The following is a 27,664-nucleotide window of genomic DNA, read 5'->3' on the forward strand; positions in this document are numbered from 1 at the left end:
TCCTACCTTAGGGGTCTTTAAAAGGAAGCTTGATAATTACCTACCTGGGGTCATAAGAGCTTAAACTTACCAGGGGTCATATGAGCCCAGTATTCATTCCTACCCAAGGCAGGGGGTTGGATTTGATGATCTGCTCAGGTCCCTTCCAACCCTACATCTATGAACCTATGAACTTACTTACCTACTGGAGACAGAAGTTCTTTGTGGACGTGCAGAGACCAGGGCCATCCCTAGGGAGGGGGCGACTGTCCCAAGCCCCACACTTTGGGGGGCCCCCATGGAGCTGGGCAGAGCAACAGCAGTGCGGAGCTGGGCGGCTGGCGGCTCCACATCCAGCCACTCGCTACCCCTCCCCACCGTTGCCGATGGCGGTGGCAGCTTCTTCAGGTCCGGGGCCCATAGGATTGGAGTGGGGGCGGGGCCCCGCATGGGCTCATTTTGCCCCAGGCCTCACACCCTGCTTGGGTCATTTCTGGCAGAGACTGACACTACTGATGGACTGTGTTCTGTCCAAATACATTCCTTAATATGATATTTTTTCTAAGGGGTTTATCTTGGGTACACGTGGCACCAAACAATCATAAACAAAATCTCTAGACATACATACTTCAATGGGGGGGGGGGGCGCGGCAGAGGCAAGCACAGAGGTTAATTCATAATTCTCCCTGTATTTAAAGATGGAGGTACATGTATTGCCATATATTGTCCATCTTAAATCTCACTTGAACCAACACTATGTAACCAAGTGTAGGTCAGTTAGCATACAGATTACTACAATGAAACACACAAGAGGAATGTTCAAGGTATGTGCAAGGTGCTCCCCTCTCTTAATTAGGGTGTGTGTGGCACATCAGTGCAGCAACGATGTTACTTCAGGCCATTCCACCTCTCAGCAATTCAGGAACTATTTTTTTGCAACCTGATAAAAAGTGTATCTTCCAGGTCAATGTTCAAGTCTATCCTCTGCCATCTGCCTCACCCCCCAGCAAACTGAGCTCTAGTTCTTAAAACTAAACAAGATAACTACTTAACCATGTAAAAGGAACATAGGAAATGAACCAAGATCTGAAGACTAAGGTGACTGAAGTTAGAAGCCTTCAAGACATGCAAACTGATCATCACTTAGTTCAGAAGTGCAGTAAGTGGCACAGCAGCCTTCCCCCATGTGTGCAAACAAACCCCAAGGCACTAACAGATACATTCACAGTTGGTAGCACTAGCATACAAATCAGGTTATGTAATAATAGCTCACTCAAGGTAAGTTTAAAGGCCAAGTTTGTTTTAAGATAGGATTAAAACTGAATAGATTCCAACTCAGCAGGCAGCTGGAGTGCAGGCACTGTAACACTACAAGAACCAGTGCCAGCCTGAACAAGTCAGGGCAACCATGGAGTGAATGAATATTCAATGGCACAATACCAGAAACCTCCAACTGCAGCATGACACTGTGGTTTGGCTTACTGCACCTTCAGGAATTGTGACCAATGAGGAAACCTACTCCAGCCCAAACTCTGCATATTCTCCCCGCATTACTGTGAACTAAACATACCTATTAATCCCACATAAGGACTCAAAACAGACAGACCGGCTACAACGCATAACAGAATGGGGACATTATTGTAATACAACTAGCCAGAACTTTCCAGGATGTTTATTTTAATTTCTGATCATCCTGAGTTAGCTTCCATATTTATAGATTCAAAAAAGTCTTGTGTTTCTTGCAGGCCTTTTATTAAAGCAAAGTCGGTCCACTGCTCCTGTAACAGGACTAGGTGACTATATTTTAAAACGCACCATCCCCAAACCATTTATTTCTCAGACACACAAAACAAACATCTGCCCGGACCCTTGATTCAAAGCTGATAGTCAAAAGCAGCTGTCTGTAGAATACTCCAGATGTACAAGACGCTTCTGTGGTTCTAGTAACTATCCAAAAGGTTACTCTGGCTGCATAGAAAGCAAGCTGTGGAATCTGATCTTGTTACAAACCGAAGGCAGTCTGGTTTAGATGTTGAGATCAACAGGAACTGCAGTGAGTTGCGTAACTGCCCTTTAAGAGAATTTCCCAGCCTGAGGAGGGGGGCCAAGGAAGCCCCCTGCCTGCTTTGTGGCAGCTCGAGAAGGAGCAAGGCCAAGCATCTTCTGAATGTTCTGTGTAAATGGGCAGAGAGAGAGAGAGAGAGAGAGAGAGATGTATATTACTAAAATGTCATATGATTGAAAGAGCTGGCTGAACAGTGGCAACACTCATTAACAACACCAGAGATTTCCCACCATCTTCCCACATCGTTTACTTAAGGCAGGGGCAGGCAAAATATGGCCCATGGACCAGATCTGTCCTACCAGGCAATTTCATCTGGCCCACGGGCACCCACCGACTGTACCTCACCCAGCCCCCTTGCCTGGCTCCCACCCTTGTCCACAGAAGGACTAGGCCCAGCCAGCACAGCTTCTGGGAAGGGCTGCTGCTGCCATTGCTGCAGCTGCCGGGGGACCTGCTTGGCTTCCCTGGCATCCAGCAGGTCCATCTCTCTGCTGCAGCATTCGCTCCAAGCAACAGGTAGGGAGGCAGCAAGCGGGGAGGGAGGGGGAGCTGTAGCTGGGCGGGAGCACAGAGCATGGGACTGGCAGGAGAGTGGAGTAGGCAGGGTGTGGGTGTGAGGGAGGGTGGGGAATTGTGGGGACTCCCCCCCCCCCCCGTGGCACAAAGCCCCTGCTGCTGGTGGCAGCAGCAGGTGGCAAGTGTTCAGGGTCTGTGCAAGCGCTGCCACTCTAGCCAGGCCAGCCTGCCTCTATTGTGCAGGGCTCCCCGTGGTGCACATGCAGCTTCCAGCACTGGCACACCACTGGGGGAAGCCCTGCATGATGGAGCCAGCTGCCTTCCCCACCCCCGTCGTGCAGGTCTCGGGACTCCACTGAGAAGCAGGGGGCAGGGCTCCCCCTCCACTTCCCCCAGAGTCCCAGGACCTGCATAGCAGGGGGCAAGGAAGGCAGCTGGGTCTATCGCACAGGGCTTCCCTTGATGGCACGGGGAGCTGCAGATGCACCGCAGGGAGCACCACATGATAAAGGGGAGCCAGTCTGGCTGCACTCCTTGCCACCATGTGCAGCACTGGCTGGAGTCATGCGTCACCAGGTGGCAGCGCCTGCACAGGCTATGAGTGCCCCTGCCTGCTGCTGCTGGCAGTGGGCGCTGTGCACTGGGGGGGGGAAGGAGGGAGTGTGTAGGGGCCCCCATACCCCTCCACCCTCCCTCACACCCCACAAACCCACACTCTGCCCCCACAACCCCCCCACGTATACACCTACCTCAACATATGTGACCTCCCACACACAGCCACACCCCCTCACAAACTCCACACCCCACCATACACACACATCCACCTCCAACCCCATACACCCCCACACACAACATAGAGTAAGATTTTGAGTTATTCTGCAATCATCTCTATATACAGTACACAAACACAACAAAAAAAATTTTTGTAATAAAATTAAAATAAGTTATAGTAGGTGTTTAACTTTTAGTTAGAGGTGCACTGATACACTGGTCCATATTGTATTGGAACCGATAAAAGAAAAATTGACTTTACTGGCAATCAGCCTTTTTTGGTTGATGTGGCTGATAAGGTCGCCAATGAGTGCCATGTGCATGCATGCAGCCGCAGCAGCCAGGAGTGCAGCCTGGCAGTGTGAAGAGCAGTGTCTGGCCAGTAAGTCTGTGAGGGAGAAGGAGAAGGGGGAAGGGGGGAGGCAGATTGAGGCCTCTGCAGTGAGGGAAGGGAGTGGGGCTGGGGCAGGAGCTGCACAGCTGGGGTGACCACAGGACATAGCTGCAGCTCATCTAGGAGGGAGGGGGGGTGACTCCTGCCACAGAGCACACCCCGATTTGTGTGCAGCACGAGGGCGGACTGCCACTGCGTGCTCAGGGTCGGAGGTTGCGCCAGTCTCTTTCTGGCAGGGGGGCATGGGCCCAGGCTGCACTTGGGGCAGGTGATGGCAGCACTAGGAGTGGGGGGCTACAGCAAATTTTGGGGTGGCTGTATCCCCTCCCCCCCCCGTAAACCCACCTCTCAGCACTGCCAGCACCTGCCCCGCCCAAGCGCAGCCTGGGCCCACACCCCCCTGCCGGGAAGAGGCTGGCAGCCTCTGACCCTGACTGTGCAGTGAGCAGCCTGCCCTCACACCATGCACAGATCTGCAGGGTACATGCCCTCCATGCCTCCCCTAGAGATGTGCGCAACAGCAAGAGCCATGCCCCGCTCGACAAGCCACGGCTCCATCCCGCCCCAGCTGTGCAGCATCTGCCCCTGCCCCAGCCCCTCTGTCACCACAGGGGCCTGTCAAAGGGTGGGGCTAACACTGCAGCCCTTAACAGCTCAGCAAAACTCATTAAGTGGCCCTCCAGCCGAAACAATTGCCCACCCCTGGCTTAAGGTGTGTGATATACCTGTATTCAGGCAAAAAGGCCAGGAAACAATATAACTCAGCCAGTCAAGTCTGCTTATGCAACACTCAAATCTGAAGTGTGTTTCCCTACCAAACTTCTCATTGCTAAAGGAACATTTCAATTTAGGACTGCAGTTCAGTTCCCTCTTCAGCTGTATAACCCATTAAACCAGTGGGCAGGGACAGGATTCTCGCTGCTGACCGTAGGTATTGCACATTTTGTTTTCTATGCATTAAGCTTTCAAAACTCTCTTTACAATTCCACTTTAAGGCACATGTAGGTGTCTGCTCAGAGGCACAATAGCAGACCTGCTTTACTGTTTCACATTCCTGAAACCAGTGTCAAGAGAAGGTCTCCTCACACCTAAGGATCTGCAAACCAGAAAGAAAAGGTCCATAACACAATCAGAACTGGGGCAGTGACTTGGCAACCAGAAAAAGCTGTTGGGTTCAAACCAGAAATCTGGGTATGAACTAAGGACACAGACAGGAACAGGGTAATGTAAACAAGAAAAAAAAGTGCAGAAATGGAAACCTAGTAACAAGAAATTTCCTCTTCTGCATTTCTGCTTGTCTGCTGCATTTAAGTATTTGAAAACCCTGGTTCAATGCAAACACACTCATGTCTGTGGAACATGAAGGGTGAAAAAAATGTATCAAGAAACTACGTCCACAAATTCATTTAAGACCTACAGCAAAACTCCAAGTTTCAAGGTTTTATGCAAAGCATTGTTAAAGAAAAGCTACTCAATTTCTTTAGTCACAACACCAGATTGTGGTAGGCGCATGGACTGAAGCAAAGGGCTGCCTCAGTGCAGCGAAGGAGAAACAGGAATGCCTGAACATGCACAGAACAAGACAGAACAAAAGGATTGCATAACCTCCCCTATCCCCACCCCCACCCCCATCCATACCATGGCTCAGCCCCATGTATTCCAGCTGCTCAGGAAACTCTGACTGCTGGGAGGAGGGATGAGCCTTTTCAGAAGTCTGTCAGGTAGGAACCTGATAGATTCTGACTTTTTCTGCTGAGAAATGAAACTCATGGGGAATCCCCCACCACACTACCAGAGCTACTAACTCAACTCTGCGCACCAAAATTAGGAGTTGCTTTGAGACAAAGACTCTTCAAAGAAAAGTTCAGCCCAGAAACAAATGAATATGTTATAAGCAGAGGTCCTGGTTTTCTCCAATTTTAAAAAATCCCCAATTTCAGTTTAAAAAAAAAAGTAACCCCAAATCCACATTTTTCCATAATTAAACTGAAACACCACTACATATGTCTATATATTAGTGGTGTTTCATTTTAATCACGGAAAAACGTGGATTTAGGGTTACTTTTATTTAACCGAAAATTGGGGATTTTTTTTTTTTAAATCAGAGAAAACCAGGACCTTTGGTTATAAGCAACAAGAAAAGGAAGTGGGTGGAACGAGAGGGGAAAGGGTGAAAGGGAACATCATCAGTTTTGTACCACCTGTTAATGACAAGCACTTTTAATGCAATACAAGTAAACTACTGTGTATTTTAACTAACAGTCAACACGCTGAGGACCCCTTAAGCAGACCAACAGCCCCTGAATCGTATCCTTTGGTGGGGCAAAAGCTGGACAAGGGGCACATTTAGAAGTGTTATGTCACCTTAGCAGCAAGGTATCTGGACAGAGACAATAATGATATTTAGCTGAGAGAAGCTCCCTCTTGTGGTTTGCTTCTCACCAAGCTCCCTGCACAAGAGATTGACAAGCCTCTGCTTTATTAAAAGAGATAACAGTAGGGGGTGCTACAGATTCACAATCAGAATACATTGACAGTTACCTGGGATCCTGGGGTTGAAGCATCAAAGGCATGACAGGTCAAGAGCCAAGCTTTTTAGCCAAGTAGTACAGTGTCCTGACTCTTGTCAACATCAGCACTGACCCCATATGTCCTAGCTCTGATTCCCAATTAGAGGATGCTGCAGGGTGGCGTGTAATGTTAGCACTGCTAGGTGTGCAAACATGATTCACAAGACAAACTGGGAGATTTCAAACAGAATCCATAGTGTCAGAAACATTCTGACCTGTTGTCATCTTTCCAAATTCTCTGCAACAGAAAAATTGCTCTATTATTTTTCCATTGTCAAAACATGGGTGAAAACTATGAGTTGACATTTTCTGAGGTGGTTTTGCATCAAAAAGGTTGAGAACCACTGTTCTAGCTGCTCAGACACTTTGCTGGGAGTGGGGATGATGAGTGCTAACAGGCATTTAGGCAGGCAAACCTGAGCTTACTGAGTTGACAATTAGTTTACTCTAGCCAAGGTTTCTTCACTCCCAGTTTCCAGTCTTCTTTCCGTAACTGGAATGAACCTAACAGCATGCTAAATGCAAAATGGCTTTCACCAAACAACCTTGAGAACTAAGATGGTCCTGAACACTGATGTTGGAGCCAGGGATGCAGACTGCCTGATCAAATGGGTGTCCACAACACAGAACAGAAAAGCTTGGTCTGCAAGAAAGACTCCATGGGGAAGCACTCATGGCAGCAGCCAGGAACGATACTGCATGTTCATGCAATACAGCCACTGGCCTGTCTATGTTTCTTTGAATTCTCTCCACTTCACAAGCATAGCCCAGAGAACAGATGCCATTTCTGCCTTCTACTTGAAACCCTGAAGAGGCTTCAGAGAAAGGAGGCAACAACTGGGCTCCCTACCCAATCATCAGGACCATGTGTGGGAAAGTTCACTCTCTCTCTCTCCTTTCCCTGTCTGCAAAGGTAATAATAGCTGGCTCCCTCTCCCATACAAAGCACTCTTGGAGTGAAAAGGCCTAATCTGCAGCTCAGGCTTGTGTGAAAAGGAAATTAAGAACTGGCAAACATCTGAGCAATAAAGGTTTATTAGTTTCCACACAAACAGTACAGGTGAAGGCTCTTACTGCTTGGGTAAGGGATGAGGGAAGTAGAGGATGTAAACCTGACATTCCTCATCACACTGATTTCAGCAGCAGACTTTCCCAGCAGATAGAGCAGCTCAAGGACCATTAAAAGGCCTCTCCCAGCAGGACTCCTCTCTCCAAACAGGAAGGCAGAAGGAACTACGGACAGGATTTACGTGCCAAAGGGAGATGGGAACAGCGCAAAGGAAGTTACTCATGGCAAGTTGGATACTTCAGGAGATGTTGGCCCCAGGTCACAGACAACAAGGATTCCAGCCAGTGCTTGAAGTGTTTATCACCATCCACGTGCCTGAAGACTATTATCCTACAGACTTCAGTGAAGAATTCTTATGCTGTTACTCACCCTCCCCACCACAAACTAATGTCTGTTTGAATTTGCAACACTTGATCAGCCCACTCCACAAAAACAGTGTTTCTGTTAAACCTAGCAGAGTTCAAACTCTAGCATTCTTTGCCACATATCCCCCATAAGAACCTGGGAGATACTGTACTTCTTCCCAATCAGTCAATTCCAGGGACCCCACATCTTTGGAAGGTCCCTATCAAGGCCACTGCTACCCTGGACATTCAAGGATCCTTCTACCCTGGTCTCCCCAGTTTTCTTCCTTTCAGGGTGCAGTCACAACTTCAGCTGAGAAGCTCCTTAACAGAGAAGACACTCACCAGATTCTCTACTTGTTGCCTGGTCCTCTCCTTGAGCAGTGCTGCTCTTCTCACCTGCTGCACAGAAGTGGCACCAGAAACCCTCCCTACCCCACCCCTTCTCCATTCCTCTGGAATAGCAAGGGTCTTCAAGACCTGACCCTGCCAGTATTTTCTTTAATGTACATAATGAGTCTTCTTGGGTTATGAAACTCATCTCTAACACCAAGATCCTGAGCATGAAAACATACCCATGGTACCTTTGGTAACCATCTCTCTACTTCCTCCAATTCCCATGCCCCTCCCAGCCATAGGTACTCCCAAGTACTGTAGTGATTTGAAGCTTCTTTTAATAGTGATAAAGCCAGAAACAACCCTAGCAGATTAAAGTAGGCAGCTCCCAGAAGCCCACTATTAGGCATGAGGGCAGCCCCACCTTGCAGCCATCTCCAAACATCACTAATTGAAAAGGTGGCCTAGTTCAAAGCTAACAGTCTCCCCTAAAAGAAGAGGCAAGCTGCTTTGTCAGGGTCTCACACATTCTACTGCTTTTCCTAGCACAAACTAATGCCAAATCCCTAGCAAGCCCCTTCACCTTCAAGGCTTCATTTTCCCCTCTACAAGGTTGTGATAACAACACTTACACAGCTGTGCAATCTGTTTTGAGATGTACAAAGCAAATGCACTCAACTATGTTATATACAGCTCAGCAATGTATGTTAGAATATAAAATGGAACAGGTACCTCTTAATGCAGTGCTGGGAACAGTATGCAAGTATGTCAGCTCTACAAAGATAGAAATAGGCTTAACAGTCTGCAACCTAAGAAGATACTGAGTTGAAACACCATCTCTCCAAGGCAGTGTGGAAGCCATAGGCATTCCCAACAAGCTAGCAGGGATTCACCTTCTTTAGGAAAGACCCTTCCTGTAATTTTATACTGAAGGCTTGTTCAGGGCCAACCACCTCAACGCCTCTCATAAAAGCTTTTTTGTTCCTAGCCACTCATTTCATTCTTCTACTACTGTTTCAAATCAAGAAGCCAGAAATGCACAGGACTGAAGTTAACAAAAGGATTTTTCTTGGGGACAAAAAAAAAAAAAGCAGCCACCTTGGGATGTTTAGCAGCTAAAATCCCCAAATTACCCTATTACTGCAGAGCAGCCTTACAGTCAGCGCAGTTTAGTTTTGCTCTGATAGCTCACAGTCTCCAGGGGCTGCAAGCAAATAATACATGGATTTCAAAACAGAAAGGCACAGATCTACAGTGTAACAGTTTGATGGCAAAGAGAGTTCCCCCACTGTACTGTGCTATCTGCTAAACCAGGAGGTGGCAACCCGCAGCATGCATGCCAGCTCATGGCATGCCAAGGCATTTTGCTTGGCACACATTCCTTGGGGAAGGAGCCGAGGCTGCACTGCTACAACAAGGATTGGACTCCTTGTGGCTCCCCAGGTGCCCATGCCTGGCAAGCCAACATCTTACAAGTTAAGGTTGAAGCATTTTCCACTCCTACTTCTCCAGGCCCCAAAACGTTGCCAACACCTGTGCTAGACCATCAGTGCAGGAAACAGCCTAAAAGCCTCCCAGGGGATGAAAGAGAAACTACAAAAGAACCTAAACAAGCCACTCAATCTTTTCAGCACAGTGCTTGCTGCCCCAGTTTGGGGCTGGGAAAAAAACACTGGATGAGAACTGCAATGGCTGGCAGCATGTAACAAGAGTCTGTGGAGGTACTGGCTTTAGCCAACCTGTTTGCCTTGTTTCTCTGGGTAGGACTGGATGCACATCGGATCCAATGCAGGTTCTTGCTATGGAAAGAATGGCAAGAACCGGATTCATTAACAGGAGTTTCAAGGATAAAGGAACTTTCCTTCTATTATTAAGCCACATCACCAAGGCCATTCTGACCCCTCTGTCAGAAGCTGGCACAAGTCATTTCCTTTGTTGACCTGCTTAAGGCTAAGTCCCTTGGCACTTCCACAGGAAAAGCAAGAGATCTGCAGGTCAAGGAAAAATAAGCAGCAAGCATTCAGGAAGTGAATCAAAGCAAGAGGAAAGATAAATATAGAGAAGCAGACAGTTTATTTGCAGCTAAGTGCATCAATATCAACCCAACCCTATCATCTATTAACCTCTCCTCATTCCCAAGAGGAAATCTGACAAGCAAAATATATTTCCAAAAGCATTTTGAGCCCCACCAGTCTTTGCCAACACTTCATACTTACAGTCACACCTCACAGCTCTTTGTCAGTTTAACTGCTTTTTCACCCATAGTCCTGCCTCAGTGCCTCACAGCTGCTGAAATGCTGGCATCAGCACCTTAGGCAGCACAGGGTTTTCCAAACCACAAAGAAACGCTTCCCATTTTCAAAACTGATGTTTCTCCTTGTGCCTGAAGGGGCTGCAAGGGCTTGTGGAGGATTCACAGTCCAGGATGGTGCCCTCCTGACATTGTCTAGCATGACTTTTCCCAACAGCCACCATCCTTGCGCATTGACTCCATCCATCTCCAACTGGGAACAGACTATACTCTAATGGGAAAGGCATGTTTTCAGCTCACCAGAGAGGGTAATGCCAGAATAAGGCACCTCAAGCAAAATGCAGGTTTGACCCAAGACTGTTCATTTTTAGCTGTATTTTGGATGCAGATTGGCCTTTTAGGGCACTCAGACATCTTACAGTAAATGTAAAATGGAAGTATTTTTCCTTTCTGACATTACTGCAGAGGTATGTTTTAATAAGTCCTTTTCCTTTCCAGGCCTGGAAGTCAGTGAAGTCTGCACCCTGTCTGCTGCTGAAGGCAGATCCTGTCAATCTGCAAAGGTCCTAGGACAGAAGCGATACTATGGCTTAAGCAACTTTCTCTGGCTCGGTTCAAGTGTCCCGAAGTGCTCCTCATGGGGTGCGATAAGACTTCATATGATATTACCCTTCCCTGAACCACATTTTCTTGTTAGGTAAAGTCCACAGCAACTGGAGGCCAATATGAAAACTCTCAAACAACTCAAGGTCAAAGACACAATAAGCACTAATCTGATCACTTGTAGTCACTTGCTACTTCTTACTAGGTGATAGAAAAAAGCTTTACCCATTCCTCACTCACAGGAAGCAGTGCAGCACACTCACCTGCCGGATAGACATAGTGCAGAGTATATAAAGGAAGATGAAGGAGCAATCAGTGTAATCCTCCCCCAGCAGGTTGCGGTGGGACAAACCCTGAATGTAGGAGAGAGGGATAAAGGGGAGTTTTGCAACCACTCGTCCATCAAATCTGAAAGAGAACAGAGGACTTGATTTGAGATGGCAATCACATATCCCAGTCTAGGGAAGGGCTTCACACTGGAACACCAGAATGAGTACCTTAAATGGAAAAGGTTACCAAGACAAAACCCACCACCATATACACCAAACCAAAAAGACTAACAGACAGGACTAATGCATGCACAATGTCCACAGGGTTGGCATTACAGCAGCCAGCCAATCAGCCATCTGATGGACTAGGCAGGCCTGTCAGAAGTTGCTTTAGAATGACAAAGAAATAGTGCCTCCTGGAGGTAGATTTATAAGTGACTGGACTGCAGCTCAACCAGCCAAGGCTTTGCAAATCATAGATTTATTTAGCAATCAAAACCCTCAGGTATCAACTTCTGCTATTAAAACCCAAATCAAGCAGATTTGTCTCCAGAAAGATGCTAGCATTTAACTCAACAGCTGGACAACTACCAGCCAACTGTAGTGCAGTTACTGTAAATTGATGAAATTTTGCATCTTGAAAATGGAGGCACAGCCAAAAGCAAACCAAAAAACAACTTTTTACTTTTACCAGAGTTGTTATGTGTGCCAGTTACCAAAAGGGATATGTGAGAGTGTCTTGGAGAGAGCCTACAGAAGCAGGGGAAACAGTATATTCCTAGATGCCTCTGAAACTCCATTCTTTGGAAAGTTTTCAATTCCACATTCCAAAAAGCTAGGCAAAGTTTAATGTGGCTAGACTGCCAAGAATCTGTTGCTGTACACCCCTCCCAAATCAGACAACCCAGCCTACCTCAGGCGGAAACATGTGCATCATACTTCATCAGCATGTGCTAAATTTGAAGTTATTTTCTCCTCGTGCACTGATTTTCTAACAGGTGTTTTTGGTTTCAAGAGCTCCTAAATGAGCACTCTTTCCTGTGGAGATGCATTCACACAGCTATGGCCTTAACACATGCCAATTTTGCTTACATTCTACAAGCGGTTTGGCAGAAGGACTAGGAAAGGATGTTTATCTCCTGGTAATGGCCCCTAGTGTTTTAGAATTATGTGTTATTGCCACTGTGAGAATGAAGTGCATCTCAGAGGTGGTATGCTGAGGTTCTTACTCTCTCTTCAAGCAGATAACCTAAGTTTTAAAAGCTATAATGAGAACATTATCAGCTAGTGGTGAAAAGTGCAAAGCTGGGGGGATTCAGAATTGGCTAGAATGAGATGCTAGTAGCAGGACAGCATCAAAGAGCACAGCAAACTTCTTCAACACACATCCCATCTGTCAGGATCCCCGGTCTATATGCAACTGTAGATCTCCTTACTCCTAGTCAACAACTTGCAAAGAGATTATTCTGTATGACTGTCCACTCAGCTGCTGCTCTTCAATGTGATATTTAACCCAACTCTTAGCATTTAATCCAACTTTCCTGATACTCGTCCCTCCCATCCCTGGACTGTTACATATCCCATGTTCAATAGCAAAGAGTAGCTAGTTACCATAGTAAGTACAGCTTTCTGAATACACTGCCTGCTGAGCTTTCTGGAGGAGTCGAATACTTGGCCATGGAATTTCTTATATGCATTAATTATCACATAGGGAACCAGCCCAGCCTACGTAGCACATGTCTGAAGGTATAAATACCATGCTCTGTTCAAGTGAACCCCTATCGCTATCGTCCATAAAGCTGTAAGATAGCTAAAGCTGTAAAGCTGAGCTCCTGGTCTCAAGCAGAGGGGAGAAAGGTGGAGTAGTGAGGCAGGGGTGACATTTCCAAGTGCAAATTACTGTCTTTTTCTGCTTTCTGCTGCTTTATCCAGAACACCTATGAAGAAGGCTAAGTAACAGTGACCTCTCTCATGACTTGGAGTCCTCCTATATAAAATGACTTAACAATGCTCTCCGCAAACCAGCATGTTATGTCAGTTTGTGCCTTTGTGTTTAAACTAGTCATTTTAAGGGAATGTGTTTCTTTTAAAATTTGATGGCAGAGAAATCTGAAGCCATCTTCATGCAGATGTACAAGCACAAAAAAAACCCCAACAGAATCTGCAGGGGCAGACTGCACCCCTTTATGTCAGTGGATGATAGGCTTGATTCTGTCCCTGAATCTGCAACAAGGCTGAAATTGCCCTATAACCAACTCACAACAAAGGACTGTCCTTGGCAGAACTTTTCTAGATGCTGGAATTTATGCCTAGACTTTAGCATACACACAACTGGGCTACATTTCACCTGCAGCAGGACACTAGGAGAGGGAAAAATTGAAGATTTCCTCTCATTTGTACCACAGTACCCATAATATGACAGGCATTATCAACTATGGGATGAGTTCCTGCCCTGAAGTTACATCCCTCTCTTCCCAAAAGTATAGTGTCTCCTAGAGCTTTGCATAGGCATCTGGGCTGACTTGCAGCTTAGGAAGTGCCATGGCCAGGTAAGGAGAGTGGATTTATGGATCACATCATAAAGGGTGTTGAGCAAAGGGCATTATTAGAAGCACAAAAGATGACAGTGGCAGAAGCCACTACAACCAATAAGGAGTTGTAGCTGGCAGCATGGTGATATGGGGGAGGTGATAAGACACAAGCAAACAAGCAGAGAGGGACAGAATGATTAATAATCAATTAATGTACTACAAGCCAACCCCCTGACTGGTAGCATTAGCACTATGGATGGGAATCAACCAGTGTTGTCTTCCCTGGGGTGATGGAAGGGGGAAACAGTAGTTTTGTAGTCCTACCAAGAAAAATGTACAGTTAGCTCTAGCACTGAGCTATTAAAAATAAGAATGTACAAAGCAAATAATCTGACACTATCTAGATGTATGAAAAAGTCTGAACACTAACCAGCCTACATCAACTCCTTTTTAAGAGAGTTTTAAATTAACCTACATTCCCATAGGCAATGCATAGAGGGGGCACATGCCCCCCCTGAAATTGGCCCTCACTGGCCGGAGAATGGGGAGCACTGGCCAGTGGCCCCCTGAGAAGCTCCGGTGGCACTTCTGGGGTCGGTGATTGGCCGCTGGGGGAGGCCCTCCACCCCAGGTCAGCGATCAATGGCTGGGGGAGCTCCCCCACCTCCAGTCAGCAATTGGCCACTGGGGGAGCCCTAGAGTAAGGAGGCACCAATCGCCCATGTACATTCCTACAGTACTTTTTTTCAGTGTGGTTCTTTGAACATCCCACAAGTTACAGTCCTCACTGTGAGAGCCCAAGGGTCAGCACTGGCACAGAAAATGAAGTACCATTTACTGCAGGTAAGAGAAGAGAGAAGCAGGAAGATGTGTGTAATGGGTTCAAGCACAGCTTAAGTCAAGGCCTTAGGATTCTGTCACGAAGTTGCTATGCGACCTTGGACAAGTCATTTAAGATGCATCTCTTCTCTCCCACAGCTTCACTTAAAATGGGGATGACTCAAGGCCCAGTACATCTCACAAACTAGAACCAAATTTCACAAGAAGGTTCCTTGTGTCTGTACCACTCTGGTGGATATCCAATAGTTCTTCAGACCAGTTAGAAATTGAGGTTCTACTAAAGTAACTAAGAGAATGAATAATGGAATTAACACAATGGCAATGGCATTATTAAATTAGCCCCACGTTTTAATTACTTTGCTTCAGATAGAACTGTGGGAACAATGGCTTCTGCATCGAAGAGGTTGTTCGTAAGTAAGGTGGATGTTTGGGTGCCCAAGAAGGAACAAAAGTCAGCTTGGGGATGCAGCATAAGCTTATTCCCTGGATGTTTTTTTTACTGATGACTTCTTTAATTATCTATTGCCCTCTATTCTTTAGGCTACAGATTTAGCAGTCAACTGATCTATTTGCATCTCAAAGCTAGTGTTTCGGGCTGTTTGCAGCTTCTGGAATACTATTCATGTTTCAAGACTGAGCTCACATTCAAGGCTCTTCTGTAACCATGAGGGCTGGAACTATTTTTTTCCTTAAATAAATTCTGATTCCAGGTCATTTTTTCCAATATGGGACTATCTGGATCCAGGGAAACTGCCCATACGTAAGGGGTGCTAAAACATTTGAACAGCACATTGATGCTCAGAAATAAGAAAACGATAGAGTTGGGCAATTATTGCAATCAAGTACTACACAGGTCTCACCCAGTTTAGCTTGCAGCAGGATAGGATTAAAATGAAGCAGCATTTCATCCCTCCTGTAGGTCTTCAATTATTTTCCTTCAAAATCTTGAAATGATAAAGCCCATCTTGTATCCCCATAGAAAGCTGTAAAGCAACTGGTACAATACTTCCTGGGCACCTCAGCCACCCTGCAGAGAAGCTGATATGGCCCCAAGGTGACCGTAGTCCATCTGATGTCTGCTGGGCCACTCTGAACTAGTGAAATTCATCCTGCTCATGTTTTCTAGAGCAACAAGCATACTAAAATTGCTGGCAAATGTGGCCTGGAGAGAAGAATTACATGCAAAGCTCCATCTTGGAGCTAGGCAGAAATTAGAAAAAAAGGATAACATGTTTACTTTAAAGGCTTTTTTTTTAAAGACCCTAAGAGTTGATACTTACATGGAGTTGAACATTCCCATCAGGGCAGTAAAGCAAAAGCCAATTGCAAACATGGACTTCATTCGAACCTGCAACCAGAAAGGTCAAAGCTATCCATTACCAACAGTTTACAGAGGGAGAAATAAGATTAGACATTTTTTAAAAAGGGAGAAGTCCCACAGTTAGGAAACATGGGCTTAATTTCTCAAGAAAAGGTTTAGTGCAGCATCCTCAGGATCTGAAGAAAAAGCAATCCTTCATCTCAGCCTTTCAGTGTATCTGTGAGATCAGAAAAAACTTCTCTGAGAAGTAAAGGCATCTCCTAAGATTGTGAGCAGTCATTAGAGACATCTAGTTGCAAAAAGCTACCATTTAGGGCTTATGGGAAAAAGGAAGAACTCAAATTACCCTGTTAACCAAGAGGTGATCAAATCTATGGTAAGCAGGAGGCTGCATAGCCAGCACTGTGGTAAAAAATAATAAAACCTGGGGCTTACCTGAAAAGTTGGGTGAACAAAGGGAAGTCATGAATACCAATTCTATTCTGGAATCACCATGAAGAAGTAGAGGTGGGAAGCAGTGAATGCATCAGGTTTAGTGGGGTAATTAGTGCAGAATTCTATGGGCCATGCAAAAGCCCACAGTTGTTAGAGGTACAACCCATACAGACATGCAATTATGAACAGTGGCCATCTGTACTCCATTGGATGGCAATTAATCATCCTACAGCTCTTGGAATTGGGAACTGCCCTTAATTCACAGTTTTCTTACCATAGACAAGTCCCTATTGTTGTTTTTCAGTTTTTCTTCTTGCCTCTCTGAAAAGTAATGAAGAACAGAGGTTACTGTAGGCCGCGCCAATCCAAAAACCAGAGAGGTTTCACTTCCAAGAAAGCTCAGGTTTCCTGCTCTTTAAGCCAACAGCAGCTCTAAGACAGTCTAGTCTGCCTCTGTATGCAGACATTACAGACTCAAGAACAATTGGCTTCGGGCAATCAGAGCAACATGCAGCAGAGCAGGCATTAAAAAAAAAAATCATGGGAAGGCTAGAGTCAAACCTTGAGCCCTTCTGAAGGCAATGTGCAGAATTTCAAGACTGCCGATTCAGACAAAAGGTCCCACAATATATGAACATAACTATAAATATTACCTCTGTATTGCATATCTCACGGAGTGTCAACCTAATTAGATTATTTACGGGAACAGTCCCAACCACAGATGTACTATGTTAACAAGGATTTTATCATGGAGGTGTTAACGGCAACTTCAAATTTTAAATTACTCCGAGAGCTGCTCTTACATATGATTAAAATCCTACTGTTCATGCTTAATGAATTGGACTCCAGAAACATCTCAAGAACTCCTCACAGAAGAACTACATTCTCTGTCACCATTTCTAGCATCTGACAAAGCAGCTTGTTGCCCACAGAAGCTCATGTCTCTCTGATCTACTCAGTCTGTAAGGTGCCATCAGCTCTACCTTCCACCTAAATTTTCTCTGGAATATTTAAGTAAAACATGCACTATTAACATGTTACAGAAAACATTTTGGAATTTTCTTCTTTTTTTTTTTTTGGAACACTGTTTAACCTTCCAGGAAAGATACCACAAACTCCAAGCTTTGGAATCTGATAATGCAACAAATGGGCCACATCAAAATTTTAGAGGAGTTATTTGCTACCCTTGTTCAGAAGAGCTGCCTTAAGTTACGCCAAGATTACCCAATGGAACAATGATGTTTTGTCATATCTACTTCTGATGCCACATCCCCTTACCAGCTTTGCTCCACTCAGATATACCACAAAGATCTAGAAGAGCAGTCTAGGCAAGCAGGGAATATGGAGCTTTAATATGGATGGAAAGACCAAGAAAAGTTGAAGGGGCAAGAAAGAAGAGACCCTGGAGAAAATGGGCTGTGCAAGCACAGTGGGTATTTTTGCCCTAAAGCATCAGAACAAAAGACTTCTACAGCATGGCTCTTTTGTGGGGTAGCTACACCAAGGGAGTCTTTTAAGTGCTAAAGTTCTTAAATACAGGGGGCTGTAATGGAAAGTGTTAAGTAAAATAATAGCAACACCTATATTGAATGCTTATGAATAATGCTACAATTTTAGTACAATAATTATTAATGAATTTCACAGCAGAACTGTGGGCTAAATAGCAACTACAGAACAGTTACTAACTCATGTAGTTTTCAGTACACTGCCAAACCTCACAACTGAGCAATAACCTACAAGTTCATTTTCCTACAGAGGTGTGTTGTCTCACATAAGCTACAGTTTGAGAGTGTTACTGGACACATTTTTAGAGGAGAACACCTCTGGCTGAACTATACTCCTTATCAGGCAATGCAATCTCCCACCTGAATGCACAATGCGGGGTAGGGTAAATTAAACTACATAAAATGATTTACTAAATTAGATACAATTTTACAAGATTTCAGTTTTTTCCAAGTGCAGTTTCTGAGATGTCCATAACTGCCACAACAAAACCACAGTCTTGCCAATACTCCATCTTCATTTCTGGAGTATCACACATCTCCTACAGTTCTTACCTATTTTCTTTTTTTGCTGTCGGCCTGCTGATTCAGTTATTGTTTCCTTCTTCTTCTCCACTGCAAAGTGCAAGGAAAACACTGAATCACTTTCACATAACCAATGGAATTAAGTTACTGACTGTTTTCCTTTCCCAGATGGAAATACAACCAAAACCTCCAAAAGAATAGAGGCAGGAAGAGAAAGGAAGCAAGCCGATACTGACACCGTAGTAGTTAGTATCTAACCTATCACATAACCTAATTATCATTAGTGGTTAGTAGGACTGTGAAGACCAGGAAGCTATTGTGAGCACAGATCCTAGATGAGGGACAGGGAAATTTCAAAACCCCAGACTTTAAAGCTGACCAGAGACAAGCTCATTACACTGTTAACCAAGTGATCAAGTACCATTTTGGCTCCGACAGCCTTGGCTGATTTGTCATAATGAGTTGTACTTTTGATTCAGCAAGTGTGATGAAAAGAGCTTTACAAGGTAAGCTCTGACCCCAGCCATCTACAGTGGGAAGTAGAATACAGGGTGGCCTGTGTTCTTTGATATCCCCTTTTTGTAGGCAGGCATTCCCAGCTGAAGTGCTGCCCCAGCAGTCTGGCACAACCTGCTCCATTCTTGTTCATCTTCCAATTAGGACAGAAACATTTCCAAAATCTTAAAGTACACCCCCCCCCCCCCCCAGCATCCAATAAATGGCAAGTCTAAATTTAGTTACGACAGCCACCACAAAGCCAGCCTAGACAGGAGACTCCACAGACATCTGCAAGCAGCATGCAGTATTGCTGCAGGCAAAGTCAACAGATGTTCACAAAGCTGAGAGCTGACCTGATGAGTTTATGCTGTGACCCAGCAACTGTGCTTTTCAAACTACAAATGGAATTGTAATTGTAGCATATAGGTTTTGGACATGTATTTAGTCAAATTTTAGGGAACTTATTGCCCTTGATCCATATATAAAGACATCCCAAAGCTTTGGTGAAAAACTCTACAATTTGAAGGCATTCAAATTGCCCAACATTCTCAGAAAGCAAAAGCCAAGTTTTAGTTTAAGGCTTATCTAGCCAACTTTGCTATATTAAGATAGGTTGATGAAAGCATGGGGTGTAGCCTAATGAGCAATAAGGGCCCATTTTGAATCACATACATGTTCCTTGCATATCTTAGCATTTTTACTTTACCAATAAACCCCATTATTGACACTGGTTGGCTCTATAGAATCAGCTTTAGAAGCCTAGGCACCAAAGATTTCTCACTTACATTTCACTTAAATCTCACTTACATTTCAGACATCAACTCCATTTTAATGTCAGAATCATTAATTCAGGTGATAGCTGAGGCAAAAAATCTGTAATACTGGAAGGGTGGGTTGGCATGCAGCAGAAAACAATGTTGCAACCTGTAAGCCAATCATACAGTATTGCAAAGAAGTACCAACTAGAGGTGCACTGATACATTGGTCCAATATCAGATCAGTACAGAGATAAAGAAAATTGGCTGCGTCGGAAATTGTCCTGATGGGACTGATAATTTCGCCAATAAATGCCTCTGCATGCATGCAGCCACAGCGCAGCACGCAGGCAGCTAAGAGCAGACCCCTGCAGCGTAGACAGCTGCATGCAGCTGGTAAGTCCACTGTGGTAGAAGAGGAGGGGGGAGGGAAGGGATGTGGGGAGGGTGCAGATCAAGGACCCCTGCGGTGAAGGAGGGAGTTGGAAGGGGCTGCCCAGCCAGGACGGGGCAGGGGACAGAGCCTTGATCCCAGTGCTGCCACCACCGTGCACCCAGCACAGCCCCAGCTCAACGCCCCATCCCCATCCCCACACCAGGAAGAACTGGGGCTGCATCAGGTGAGCAGCAGCAGCACTGGGAGCAGGGCTACAGCAAAATTTGGGGGTGGCTGCAGCCCCTCTCCTCGCTCTGAGACCCGCCCCCTCCAAGAAGAGCTCAGCGCAACCCTGGCTCCAGCCCACAGCAGCAGCCCACCGCACACAGATCCCAGTGGCAACACCCCCCAGGCCTCCTGGGGTGTATGCAGCAGCAAGAGCTGCCCTCCCCCACCCGCAATAAGCTCCATCCCACATGCTGCCCTGTCATGGTGGAGCAGCACCTGCCCCCATCCCCTCCCTCCCTCACTGCAGGGGGCCTTGATCTGCCCCCTCCAACCCTTCCCTCCCCCCTCCCCATCCACCACAATGGACTTACCAGCTGCACATAGCTGTATTGGAAATTGGATCAGTATCGGCTGATATGCCTCCTTAAAAATCGGCTATCGATATTTGCCCCCAAAATTTCTATTGGTGCACCCCTAGTACCAACCCAGGCACATGTATTCATCTGCTCCTAATGTACTGAAGGGGTTAAAAGTGAAGTGTACTAATCCATAAAACAACTATTCCTCCGGTGAACAGGCCAGGAGCTTATGCAAGTTTGCTCAGCAAGGCCATGGGGAGAATATAAAGCCCTGAACAATACTATTTCTACTGAAGTTGTCATTGCAGCCATGCCCCAAGATCATGCAACTTTACCACTGCCACATTACCAGACTTACACCTTGCAACCTCTGCACGATCAGTTCCGAGGCAGGCTTGTGCCATTTAGCACAAGTATGTTTATGGAGAAAGATTCAGGAAGGCATTATAATAGCCAACTTTTTCTACCTTTAAGACATACTGCAAGTCCAACTTGTTTTCTCAAGCCACAAGAGATTGATAAGACTCTGGCAGGAGCACTTACTAATCTTCAGTGTGGTTTTTCCTGGTATGGATATGGAGATTAATAGTGGCGGGGCAGTCTATCTTACAGATTCTCTATTCAAGAGTGGCTACTGCCTGGCTAGGAACACACAAGTGTTCTTTTTTAAATGGATGCATAGATAATCTGTAACAAACACTAATCAACTCTGAAATTTTACCTCATGCATTTTGTTCTCATATTTCCCTCTAGATATCATAACTACAAAATTAGCAACTAGTTTCCACCTGCGTGCGTGTCCCAACTTTACTACAGCTTTGAGATAACCTTGATATATTGTAAGTCTTTCTAAGACTTTCGAGTAATCAGAGATTAGTTCATACCAGTTTCTTACCTATCTCACAGCATCCAAGCCAGTACCGGTGCAGAGAAACAAAATAATTCTATTTGTTTACCTAAAGTCCTCACTGATTCAATGTAAATTTTTCATCTGTCTGTTCCTATACAGGTATAAATTACAGCAGTTTAACTCCATTTATACCAGTGTAAGACCAGCCAGACAAAATGGTTACAGTAGTTCAGCAGACATATGATTCATTCTGAGCAGCAAATCACTGCTCCCTGGCCCATCTTTAATAACATTTAATTATACATCTGTCCACTGCCTAAAACATTACCATTCATCTTCTGCTGGAATAACAGTTACTTTGGTAACTTGCAGTCCTGGGCCTATGCCCTCCCTCTAGACTTCTGCCAGGAGAACTCCATCAGCTGGGGTCTAAAGAGCTGCAACCCCATAGAAATGCAAGAGAAGCCCCTAGTTTTGACAGTTACATCAACAGGTCTGCCCACTGAAGGCTTACTTCACACAGGGGAGGCCTGGAATAAACAATACCAGCAAAAAACACAGTTTTGTTAGATTAATCTGTGTCCCCATTTTGCCTTTCCACACCTGTAAAACACTCATGGGGCAGACATGAACCGTATTTCATCCATGGCTACTCTGCTTTCTCTAGGATTTTGTCTACAAAGGAAAGGTTCTGCAAAGCAAGGCAGAGTGTGAATTCTGCAGTAGATCCACTGTGGAAGCAAGCCCTTACTGAGGGAACTAGCATAGGAGTATGTATAGGCCAAGCTTGAAAGCTCAGCTCACTTAACTCAGTGCTTTGGCTCCCCACCATTAACTTCTATTTTGTGTCTTATGATTCTTTGCTCTCTTCTCCCCTCCATTTCCATCACTCATTTCCTTTCCCCCTCTTACTGCACTGGAGTCACCTCTCCATTCATTTCCTAGTTCCTTCAAGTCCACTCTAGATAAAGAAGATGCACCAGAATAACTAGAATCCATTTGCAGACAAAGGTATTTAGCAATGTTAGTCTAAAGACAGGCAGAAGGCAGGGTAGAATGGCACCTTCTAGACTAAGTAATTCAGGCAGGCGTAAGCTTTCACTACCAATAGCTTACTTCATCAGAGGCTATTAATCAAAGCATCTGTAAGGTGCCACTCCATCCTGCCTTCTCCAAACCATTTAAAAACAGGTTTTTCATTTACACTGGTGCAAATTCTGTATGTTGGTCTCAACTGAATCAAGATGTTTACCTCCCCTCAGAAAAGAACTACACTGCCCATGCTGTTAGGTTCCCAAGAACTCTAGGGTGAAGCGAAGAATCCTAGAAGCAAAAAGGACACCAGGAACATCTTGCAGAAAGAAGACCCTAATGTGAAAGCTCCTGAAGCAGGACAGGATGAGCAAATAAGCAGCAGCATATTATTGATTTAAAAAGCACTTACATTTTTTGCTCTGTTTTTCCACTTCAGCTTTTAGTCTTTTGTATTTGTCTGTTCTGTAAACTAGCACCCATGTTATACCTGAAAAAAAAAAAAATCACACAAAATCAGTAGGAAGGTTAAATGCTCTCAAGACAAATACAAATGACTGTTACATTTGCAATGACTTGGTGAAGTCTATGAAAAGCACACTGCGATGGGGTAAAATAGAATCCTGTAAACCACCATGGAGCCACTCAGCTGTTCTCCTTTAAGCTTTCATTGGCTACGATGCCTTCAAAAACTTAAAAGTTAAGCTGATGGCACAGTGAAACTGCTGGCAATCCTGCTGACTGAGACAGTCTCTCTTTTTTTTCTGCTCCCCATCTATCCATATTCCCCGGACTCTCCACATTCACCCGTCTCCTGTTTTCAATTCTACATTTTTGGAGCAGGGAGTTGTGTGCAACTTCTTATTTCCTGTTTTCACTTTTCACTGCAAAAAGGAGTACTGAAACAGGCTAAGAGTTCCCTCACAATACACCAACACAAATAATTATAAATTCTAGGGCACAGAAATATAGAAATGTAGGGAAGAGATCTCAGATCATCCAGCCTACCCCTTGCACCTTGTACAATCAATCATACTTATGCCATACCTTGCAGGTATTTGTCTAAAGCAGGGGGGCATGGCCTGTGGGCCAGATCTAGCTTGTGGAGATCCCTACGGATCTGGAATTTTGTGAGGGGCAGGGAAGTGATGGCAGTATTAACTGCCACAGCTCTGGGTGATGACACTATTCCCCTGATGCCAAATTTCTAGACCTCCCAGCAATCCTAAACAGTCATGGGGAGCCCCATGGACCAAATGACAGGCTCATGAACCAGCATGCAGGGGTGTTTTACAGCTGGATCTGCTGTGTAGGGTCTGGGTCAGCATGCAGGATAGCTCTGAAGCTGGATCTAGTGCATAGGGCTGGTCTGGCACGCCAAGTCACACCTACAGACCAACCCTGCGCTGTATCCAGCCTGCAAACCAACTCTACGCACAGGATCCAGCCCGTGGTCTGATCCCATGCTACTCATTCAACATGCAGGGGCAGATGGGTTGAGCACCACTGGTCTGAAGTACTCTTAATGCCTCCCAGAAAGGAGATTCCACAACTTATAGGCAACCTGCTCCAGTCCTTCACCAAAACTATTATAAAGGGGTTTTTTTTCTTAATATTAACATGAAATTAACTTCCTTTTCTCCTTCCTCCAGAGCCTATGTAGAACAATTGCTCATAGTCCTCTTCTATAGTGACCTTTTACGTTTTGGAAGATTTATATTCCACCCTTTCTTCTCTCCAGATTAAGAGAAACCCAGTTCCTTAAAACTGTCCTCTTATGTTTTCTAAACCTCTTGACATTGTTTTCCTCTGAACTTTCATTTCTCTATGCTTTTCTTAGAACAAAGTGTGGACATAGGATTCTCCTGTTTATACAGTCCAAAATGAGAGTCCCCTTTTTTGCAAATGCATCACAATATTGACTCATTTCATCTTGAAATCTATTTTACAGAGCTTTTACTGTCATACTTCAGACAAGATAGTTATTTCTCATTCTGCATTTGTACATTTGATTTCTTTTTCCCCACTTGAAGTCTTTTTATTTAATTCTACCCTGCCATTTTTAAACTATCTTTTCAATTTGTCAGGGTCATTTTGAATTCTGATCCTGTCCTCCCAGATACTTGCAATTCCCCCACCTGCATCCTGTCATTTTCAAATTGCACAGGAGTAGTCCTATTCCAGCCTCCAAATCGTACATGAAAATACTGAAAACTGGACGCAGGACAAACCCTTGTCAGACTCCACATCAAACATCTTCCCAGTTTGATAGTGAACCAGTGATAACTACTCTGATAGTGATTTTTTTCAAACAGCTGTGCACTCACACTACAGCAATTCCATCTATACCAGAATCCCCCCAGTTTGCTTATGAGAATGTTACATGAAAGTCTTAAAAGCCTTACTGAAGATAAGAGGCATCACATTTTCTGCATCCTACTTATCCACGAGACCGGTTACCCAGTCACAAAAAAAAGTATTAGTTTGACACAACCTGTGTTTGACACAGCATACTGTCATCTTATCTTCTCTCTATTTGTAAATGTATTGACTGACAATGTGTTCCAGAATCTCTCCAGCAATCTAAACTGGACTCAGTGATCTAGATCTTCCACATCTTTTTCAAGAGGCAGATACTATATTCATTCTTCTCCAGTTTTCTGGGACACTCCTATCCCTTCATGAGTTTTCAAAAACAGCTGCTAAAGTGATCACAGCTTACTGCAAATAGTTCCTTACAAAACACAGAGTGAATTTCTTCAGGCTTGAACACATCTAAATTTACTTAAGGAGTGTTTATGTTGTTCTTTCCCTATTTTGGGATGCAAGCTTTCTTCTTACTAACTTTTATTCTGTATGGTCACAATTTATCTTTCTGTGGGAAGAGCGAAGCAAGGAAAACACTGAATTCTGCTTTCTCTGTCTTTGTTATTGTGAACGCTTCTTCCCCATTTCGTAATGGACCTATCCTTTGCCTTGGTTCCCTGGCTCTCAGAGCATCTAGGGCAGTGATTCTCAACCTTTTTTGTACCAAGACCCATCTGCAAACATCAGTGACCAGCCCCAACTCAGTAAATAGATTAGGTAGAAAACAGCCCCCTGGCCCTGCTGATGCCCCACACTCCTGACCTACTGCCCCTCTCCCCCCCCCCCCATATCTGTGGGACATGGGGGGCCCTAAGCAAGACCTCACAGGCTGGAACCCCACCAGCCTGCAAGGGAAGAGCCACAGTTTCCCAGGTATGTCTCCTTTAAAGAAGAATCCACTTTAAAAAGTTTGTCTGCCACCCTTTCATACATTCTTGTGATGCACTTGTGTGTCATAACCCACAGGTTGAGAAATGCTGCTCTAGGGAACACCCGCTTGCTGCCTTGTGCGTCCCTGAAAAGGTGTGACGTATTCGGACCTCGTCCTTTCCACCCCGGGGACCTGCTACACATTCCAATGAAACCAGGACAGAAGCCAGCTCTAGACTTGTTACACGTTTTCAAGCACTAACTTTACAGCTGGTTGGCTCTTTGGATAGCCAAACAGTCCTTTTTATGGTAATCTGCACGTGTGACCTGCCTGCATTTACTGCACAACTGACCCACGAATGGCCCAGTAAGTGTAACACGTAGCAGCGGCCTTAGTCACGCGCCCTGACTCCCGCTCGGCGCCGGGCCCCGCCGGCCTGCTGGAGCGGAGACGGGAAAGAGCCGGGGAACGCGGAGCCAGAGCAGCAGCGGGCGCCGCGGCACGGAGGGCCCGGCGCAGCGCGCTCACCCTCGGCCAGCAGCGCGGTGCACACAGAGATGAAGACGATGAGGAGCGTGTCGGCGAACATGGTGCTCATGGTGCCCCGAACCCGGAAGACGCCCCGGCCGGAAACGGACACTCACATGCCGCGCCGTAGCCGGCTCCACGCTCCGGAAATCAGAGGCGCGCACTTCCGGCAACAAGGCAGGGCCGCCCAATCTGGGGCCCGCGTCCCTCCAGGGGGCGGGGCCGAACGGGCGCTGCTGGTTGGTCAAGCTGCGCACCCAGAATGACGCGTGGAGGGTTTTGCGCTATTGGCCAAAGCCCCGCCCCCTTTCCCCGGCCTAGGTAGAGCGCGTGGGTGGCAGGGTTTGCCCCGCTCCTGGGCACGGCCCTGGCTCCGGCCCCAGTGCCAGCGCCTTGTCAGTCCCGGCCCCGGCCCCAGCGTCTTGTCAGCCCCGGCCCCGGCCCTTGCTCCTGCCTTGGTCCTGGCGGCCTAGAGGAGCAGGATGAGGCTCCTGAGCCGCAGGCCAAAGTCGGTCCGGCCTAATGCGGTGTCCCGCCCTGCAGGGCGAGTGTCCACCCTCAGTGCCAGGCCCCTGAGCGCCCCAGCACACCGCAGCCTGCGGGCCCGGCTGGGCACACGCCTCCTGGGCCGCATACCTGCTGCCCTGCAGTGCTAGGGGGCCCCAGAGCCCAAAGCATGTATGAAAACAAATCCAAACCCCCCGGCCCTTGGGTACGAGCTGAGGTGGGGCTCTGGGTGGCACATCCACCCTTGGGGTGGCATAAAGAAGTTAGTCCAGCATCCTCTTCAGGTGTAGAGGGGCCTTATCCCCATTTTACAGGTAGAAAACCGAAGCCAAGAGACCTGCCTCGGGTCTCATAGGAAGTCAGTGGCAGAAATGGGGCCTCCTGAGCTGTACCCTGACCACCAGACTGTGCTGCCGCTTCAAAGGCTGAACAATTTGTTGAGTCCTCAGACAACATTGGGTGAAAATCAGGAGTCTTCTCCCCACTCCCACGCCTGTGATTCAGTGGCATCGAGGTAAGAGGCGGTCAACGCCGATTACAATATTCTTATATCTTCCAGACGGGGTTGATATGTGTGTTACATTTTGCGGTTGCGTTGGAGTGACAGTGTAGCCATGATGGTCCAGAAACTATGCCAGAGGCAAGGGTGTCCTAGAGTGGTATCTTTTATTGGAGCAGGGTTGTCAAAGATCCAGCCCTGGGGCTGCTCTTGCATCCCAGAGTGACCCATAGGCAGCAATGCAGGTCATGCTGGATGGCCCCAGATGCAGTGCCCACTCCAGCTTGAATCTCAGAGCAGCATGCAGTGGCTGCTCCGGGGCCTTGCTGCGCAGCCCTGTAGCAGTGGTGACAGCTCCAGCGATGTGCTGCATGGCCCTGGAGCAACCAGAGCCTGATCCAACTGTGCACTACATCCACTCTGGCCAGTCCAGGACATGCAGTGGATCCAGGATGTGGGCCAATCTGTTTGAT

General features: G+C 46.1%; 1 protein-coding gene across 2 annotated transcripts; it reads right to left on the reverse strand.

Moving 5' to 3' along the window:
* Positions 1–1,636: 1,636 nt before the first annotated feature.
* On the reverse strand, positions 1,637–26,318 carry TMCO1 (transmembrane and coiled-coil domains 1). 2 transcript variants are annotated; one of them, XR_009462429.1, is made up of 8 exons: positions 26,186–26,318; positions 22,832–22,909; positions 18,352–18,411; positions 16,569–16,615; positions 15,819–15,886; positions 11,162–11,306; positions 6,267–6,533; positions 2,065–2,151 (listed from the first exon to the last, which is right to left on the reverse strand). XR_009462429.1 is itself a non-coding variant. In XM_006272931.4 (7 exons), the coding sequence occupies exons 1-7, from the start codon at positions 26,253–26,255 to the stop codon at positions 2,053–2,055; spliced, it is 567 nt and encodes a 188-aa protein (XP_006272993.1). In that variant the 5' UTR covers positions 26,256–26,312; the 3' UTR covers positions 1,637–2,052. The 2 variants fall into 2 exon arrangements, 1 of the variants encoding a protein (XP_006272993.1); XM_006272931.4 differs by lacking the exon at positions 6,267–6,533 and having other exon boundaries at positions 1,637–2,151; positions 26,186–26,312.
* Positions 26,319–27,664: the final 1,346 nt, after the last annotated feature.

The sequence above is a fragment of the Alligator mississippiensis genome, chromosome 5 (assembly GCF_030867095.1).
Source record: "Alligator mississippiensis isolate rAllMis1 chromosome 5, rAllMis1, whole genome shotgun sequence".
Lineage (NCBI taxonomy): Eukaryota > Metazoa > Chordata > Crocodylia > Alligatoridae > Alligator > Alligator mississippiensis.